Raw genomic sequence first — 6,894 nt, forward strand, 5'->3', positions numbered from 1 at the left:
AGATCATCAAAACCCAGGAAAGTGTGCAAAACTGTCACAGTCTAGAAGAGCCTAAGGAGACATGACAACTAAACGTAATGTGGTATCCTGGATGACATCATAGGATAGAAAAAGGACCTTATGTAAAAATAAAGGAAATCCAAATAAAGTATGGACTTAATACTAAAGTATCAATATTGGTTCACTAGTTGTGAAAAATGTACCACTCTAATGTAAAATGTTAACAATAAAAGAAACTGGATGAGAGTTATACAAGAACTCTCTATACTACCTTTGTAACTTTTATGTAAATCCACAACTATTTTAAAATAAAAAGTTTATTTTAAAAAATACACTGTGGATGACACAAAGGAGATAAGGGGTTGGCCAAAGGCAATTCTGTACTTTTTATTATTGAGTACTTGTTAACAACAAAAACTGAGAATTCTAATCTTTGCAAAAAGGAATGCCTTCTCTCCTTCTCCCACTAAGATGGGCAATATTATCAGCATAATCACAAACATTTCAGCAACAAGATGTGGTGGTGCTGAACCAAACAGAAGGACACTGCCTGTGAAGAGCTAGCTCAAAACTAAATTAACCAGCTTTTTAGTTACCACCTGGGTCCTTCCGGTTCCTTTTCTCAGTGCTATACCTCCACTTGGAACTCAGGATTGCCTCCTGCAGCTGATGCCACCCCTACTGTCCAGCTGCTCTCTTCTCAGGGGAGCTTAAAAGAAGGGAATAGAGTGCCACAGATGGGAAGAAATGAAAAAGGGGTTAGCTAGAGAGACAGAGGCAGACTAATTACCCCAAAAGGGAGGCAGACGGTATCCCTGGAGCAAAGAAAAGGGCAAGACAAATATACTCCATCTGAAAAGACCTTATTATTCTTAAGATATGTCTGATTTAAATAAAAACATTCTAAAGAAAATGACAGGTTAAAAAAAAAGCTAAAATATTATATAAATACTACTGACCACACAAACTGTTTAAAATAGTACAAGACAGGCTTTAGAACAGTAAACATGATTACATACTACTCCTAATATATTTTGGTTTACAATTTCAATTGCTTTCACTCTGATAAATTTTTAAAAGTTATTTACCATTCAATGGCATTCAGCAAAAATCTGACAACAATTAGAATCTAATCTTCCAAAATCACTTTCATTCACATTCAAGATCAATATTTTAAAGTACAGATATACCATTTTTTTAAATTATGCTAAAAAAAGTTAAACTAGAGAATAAATTTTTAAACTATAACCCAGTTTCAGGAGAAAACATATTAATTCATAACATGAAACTTAGAAGAAAAAATATCCACAGTGTTTTAATATACATCAAAACAGCTCACATTTAACTTAATAGGCTTTAAGTTTCAAAACATTAGTCCTATGATGATAATTAATACTACATACTGTTAAAATTATCTTTGATTCCACTTAACGTACTTCATGGAATCTGGGGGAAAAAATGGTCTGTTCAGACGCTCTGCCAAATTTATTAAAAAGACTGAAATCCCCAAGTCAGCATTATAGTTTATCAACAATTATAGTTTATTTATAGTTTATAGATAGTTTATCAACAGCATTAAAACAGTCTCCAAACATTTTAGTAAGGTGCTTTTTATGACCAGCTAAAATAAAGATTAAAATAACTCTAGCATACCCAAGTCAATGAAAGAAAAAGAAAGCCGGCACACAGCTTTTGGCACAACAAATTAGAAAGCATCATCTTGATGCCATAAACGAATTTTATATATCCTAACATATATCCATATATCATATATATGTCAATATACATATTGACATATATGTCAATATGTCACCATTTCACATATTTAGAACTACATTACACACTTGGTACTAAGAGCTAGACTCTCCAGCAGGGATCTTATTAGGAAAGCTGGAAAGCATTTATCATAAAGGAATTGAAACCACTTTCAAAAATAAGAATTAACGGTGAAGGGCTCGTTCATTAGTAGGTAAAAAGCAACTATCAAAACAAATGTAACACAGGTAACACACACATTCCTGCACAAACGTTGGTCTTGCTAAGTGCTTGTTTGAGATAACCACCTGGATTACATTACATCCAAAAATAAAATAGGTCCTATAGGTCAAATGGACAATAGACACTTCAGAGTACTCAATTTCAAATAATGTATAAGAACATTTTTTTAGTTATCTAAAAATCCTAAATTTACCTGTCAAGAATCATTATCAAACATCTTGCTAAACTTTGGTACCTTGCAGCAAATAACCAATCATTTACATTCCTATCATTAAAGATTCAGTTAACGTTGACTCCTACAGCCTAAAGTAAACACAAACTTCAGTAATTACATGAAGAGCTATAGTTTCTCTTTCCAAAGTAACATTTGGTTCCTAAAAGTCAAGAAAATAAGATGGAAGTAATCTTAGTCATCTGCTCATAATAAAATTACTTCTGTGTAACTTTTTAGATTACGACCCCCGTGTCCTATAAAAGCTAAACAAGTTGGCAGTCATCTCATGTTAATGATAGTCTTTGATAGAACAGCATCTAAAATAAAAGAATCACTTTCCAAGAATAACAAAATTAACATATGCCTTCATATGTTAATAAAATAACAACCACAAATAACTAACAAAAATAACTACATGCCTTGAAAAAACACATGAGAAAATTACAATACATTTCTAGATACTCCTACAATTGTCTGCATACTTGTACAGAAGAGAGCAGTGGCAGAAATGACTCAAAGGTGAATTACACTTGGCTTCAAAAGTATTATACGACTGCGTTAGGAACTTGATGCTCCCCGATTTCATTTTCCTTAGGTTAATGTAACATGCCTTCCTTGGGCCCTAACTGCAAGAAATTCATGAGGAAGGTGGGTGGTGGAAGAATAAAGTTATTCAAGGCTTAAAAAGTCTGCCATAATATGGATAATTTAAGTAAAATAAATAACCACAGCGAAACAAAACATGAAGCTGACTTTTTATCTGGCTTCATACCTACGAGTGTTCCTCCAAAAACATCTTAATTTGTAATACAAATGATTTTTGGGTAACGTATACAACATTGCTATATCATTAATTAGAAATAAGTTGCTTTCACCTGATAAGTCATGGTGAATAAGGTCAGCAAAATTGGGGTCTTCACCCCACCAAAATATCCACAATTCTCTTCTTCCAGGTCTTTGATCTCGCCGCCAAACACCAAGTACATCTGCCTTAAGGCAGCGACTAAAACTGCTCAAAATGGGGTCTTCCTCAGTCACCGCAAACAGAATAGGGGCAGAAGTTGGGCCTTGCCATACATATCTTTTCCATTTAATTCCTGTCAAGTCAGCCTGAAGGAAAGAAAGCATGATTTTTTTATTATTGCACATTCACTCAAAAAAGTCAACACTACTCACTCTTAAAATTCCTTATTTCATTAAGACATTACAATTTTTCAATATGTGCTTAAGATATTGAAAACAGATTGACTAATTTAAAAAATGCTTATTAATTCTGATAATTTAACAACCAAAAATTTTAGGAAAACAAAACAGTTAAAAAATTAACACTGACGTGTCACTGAATAGCAAGTCAATAAATGTGTCCCAAGGAGAAATAAAAAAAACTTAAAAATTTAAATATAAACGTGTACTTGAATACTGCACACACAGAAGACATTTCCTCTCTGTCCTAAATTCTGTTCTAATTGGTCACACTTAATCCTTGGTGTCAAATTTGTAACACAAAACTAATTTTTAAAGATATGATTCCATGTCTATAGAAGTCATGGCTCTAATGAAAAGAAATCTGAACTATAACGGAAAAAATTCTTGTTAACTCTCCACATATCACTTTTAGGAAACGTCAAATAGGTGTTCACAAAGAACTGTCAGATTTGTGCTAGTCTATCTTCAAAGAACCTGATCCCAAAAGTGCCAAAAATAGACTTGAGTCGGAGAACACAGAAATGTAAAACCCGCTGTATGTCTTATTACATCTGAAGAGATGTTGATTAATGGACATCGTACAGAAAACATCTTATAGGGAAAAAGGGAATTAAAGATCTCAACTTAGCATCATGAAAGAAATTAGACAGAGGGAATTCACTAATTCTTTAATCTAACTTAAACAAGGTGCAAAGCATAAGGTGCCAAAAATGAAACTGCTGATACATGACTGGCAGTTTACACTTGCCAACTAGTTGTGCTCCGCCCACTCAATTCACTTACCTATCACACACTCTTGTCAGTATTTCTCATAGCACAGAGAAAATGAAAAAAGAAAGTCACCGAACTTTAAATCATTGATGAAGCTAAGCTACTGTCCAACTGAGGACTAAGTATTTGCAACAGTTGGTACTTCTGAAAGTCTTAACAACTGGATCTTCCCAGACCTGGGCCAACCTACACAACTGTCATCTCCATAGCCAGCTTCCCCAGACTTTTCAATAAAAGGAGGAGCGTCCTGCTCAAAACATTCTAAAAACGCAAGCAAAACAGACAAATATAGCAATATCTAGTGCAAAACCATAGCACCTCCTCCATTAGTCCGCTCCACTCTCACACAAACATAATGTTCTAATAAAAGCAAGATGGCCAGAAATTGTCAAAATGGCAAACTGTTTTCAAAGTTTAAAGAGAAAACATATGAAATGGCATCTACTGGTTTTTACACAGAGGTCTGAAGTCATCCAAGAAAGAAACCAACCCTCTGTTTGATTCATATAAAAAAAAAAAAAGTAAAACGAAAAGAGGTTTTAGTGCATAAGTTCCGGGGTCCTGTTTATTGGGGGAACCCAAATTACCAAAGTGGGGCAGAAAGGCAGTGGGAGAACGGGTAATAATAGAAAGTGTGAAGAAGGGATACAAAGTCAACAAGGAGAAAAGCAACAGTTAAGCACGAAACAGAAGGAAATGTTAGCGTCCTGCCAGATAAGAAGCCCAAGTTGAAGACAAGACTATGGTGAGAAAAAAAAGAGTCAGAAACAAGACAAGAAAAAAAGCCAACACCGCTAAAACAGAGCCCAGGGCAGAGGGCGAGCGAACGCGCCTCCCGGGGCCGGTGCGGAGCTCCCGCGGCGCCGGCTCGGGCCGGGCCTAGCCCGGGGACTCGGGATCTGGATCCGACCCGGCCCCCTCCCCCACGGCCCCAGGGCGCACCTCGCAGCCCCCTCCCCCACGGCCCCGGCACTCACCAGGCAGAAGAGGTTACAGTGACAATCTTCCAGGCTGGCCCCGTTCGGCACGAAGGAGGAACTCATCGTCCCTCACAGCAGCCGCCGCCGGCGCCACAACCCACCATCCGCCATTACCGCCGCCTCCGACCAGAGAGAGAAACACAGACACCGGGGAGGGCGGGGGGGTGGTGGTTGGGGGGGCGGTGGAAGAGGAGGCCGCCGGGCCGCCCGCCCTCCCCACCCACCCCCCCGCCGCCGCAAGCAGCCCCCGCCGCCCGGCACCCAGCCGCCCGGGGCCGAGGGCCGGAGGCGGGAGGGCCACGCCGCGCTCGCCCCGTGGGCCGGACTGCGGCCGCCGCGGAGCCCGCGGACGCTCGTCCCTCTCTGGGGGACAGAGGGGACGTGTGCCCCTTCCACAAGTAAAATAATAAATTACACAATAAATAATTAAAATCAAGTCCGAAAGGGCAGAACCCAAGCTCTGGAGGGTTCTCCTGGGGCGGGAGGCGCCCGCAGAGGGGCGGGAAGGGCGAGAAGCCGGAGAGAAGCCCAGGCCCCCGGCGCGGCAGCGGCGATGTCCTTAAGCCCAGAGTCTCCTCAGTGGCGGAGGTGGTGGCGGCGTCTGCGGGCTCAGACCATTCTCGGGCTGTCTTCGTGTTGTCCCTGGGCCAAGCTGGCCTAACGTCTGCGCTCCTGCGGCCTCACCGCCCGGACGCCGTAGTCTCCCCCATTTTGTGGGCCCAGCGGGCGGTGTTTTTACCCCTTTAATCCGAATTCACGGGTTTTCCCTTCGCTTTAATGGCGGCCACAGGGACCAGCTCGCCCTCTCTGCTCGCCCATTGGCCGCCTTGAGGTCACGTGGGCCCGGGCTCCGTGGGGAGGGGAAGAGAGAAGGGAGTGAGGGAGGGCCGGGAAGCTTTCGGCAGAGGCGGTGAGCCTCGGGGACGGGGCAGCCCGCTGGTGGCTGCTAAGATAGCGCCATCTGCTGGGTGCTCCGGCCAGTGTAAGACGATCGGGGCCTTGGCCCTAACTTTCTCCTTGCCGGGGAATTTACAGTACAAGAGGGTTCACATCACAAATCGGAGAATTACGTGGAAATCAGCTTGAATTCTTTGGAAGAGAAAATGTTGCAAAAATTCCACGGCATTCTCATTTATTCCACGAGGCCGCTGAGGTACAGCGCAAACCCCTGGGCCTGGGACGATCTGAGATAGGACTCAGCCACTTAAAAGTTGTGATATTAAGAAAGAAACATAAAGGAAACAATATAACCTTGTGGTCAATAGCCTGGGAGTTAGAGCCACACTACCTGAGTTCAAAACTTGAGCTAGTCACTTACCTCTTTGAGTCTCAGTTTCCTCATCTATAAAATGGGGAAAACATACCCCCTCCTCATAGTGTTGTTGTGATAATTGAGTTAATACAAATAAAGCACATAGCCCAGTGCCTGCCACAGATAAGCATTGTTAAGAGTTATCTATTACTGTGTCATCATTTACCTCACGTGGTTATCGTGAAGAGTAAGTGAACCAGTGCATGTAAAGTGCTCACTGGAGTGTAATCTCCGTTGGAACCGGGACTTTGCTTCGTTTACCTCTGTATCTCTAGTGCCTAAAAAAGGTTCCTAGCACACAGTAGGCGCTTGATATTTGTAAATTTGCAAATGAATGAGTGGTAAGAAGTAGGAACCAAATACATAAAATGTTAGTTCCCTGCTCCATAAAACACTCAGTTCTTGACTGGATT

The 6,894-nt window shown here is 41.1% G+C and overlaps 1 protein-coding gene across 2 annotated transcripts in view; it reads right to left on the minus strand.

The window, feature by feature from the left end:
• The window catches only part of MED13 (mediator complex subunit 13), a 96,391-nt gene extending 90,999 nt beyond the window's left edge, over positions 1–5,392 (minus strand). The window contains exons 1-2 of one of the 2 annotated variants that reach the window (XM_058560494.1): positions 5,167–5,391; positions 3,088–3,322 (exon numbers count right to left, since the gene is read on the minus strand). In XM_058560494.1, the coding sequence (XP_058416477.1) occupies positions 3,088–3,322; positions 5,167–5,232 (301 nt within the window). In that variant the 5' untranslated portion in view covers positions 5,233–5,391. Of the gene's footprint in view, positions 1–3,087; positions 3,323–5,166 lie in introns of both variants that reach the window. The other variant, XM_058560495.1, reaches the window with a different exon arrangement.
• Between the last annotated feature and the right edge of the window lie 1,502 nt (positions 5,393–6,894).

This window comes from Diceros bicornis, chromosome 18 (assembly GCF_020826845.1).
Source record: "Diceros bicornis minor isolate mBicDic1 chromosome 18, mDicBic1.mat.cur, whole genome shotgun sequence".
NCBI classification, from domain to species: Eukaryota; Metazoa; Chordata; class Mammalia; order Perissodactyla; family Rhinocerotidae; genus Diceros; species Diceros bicornis.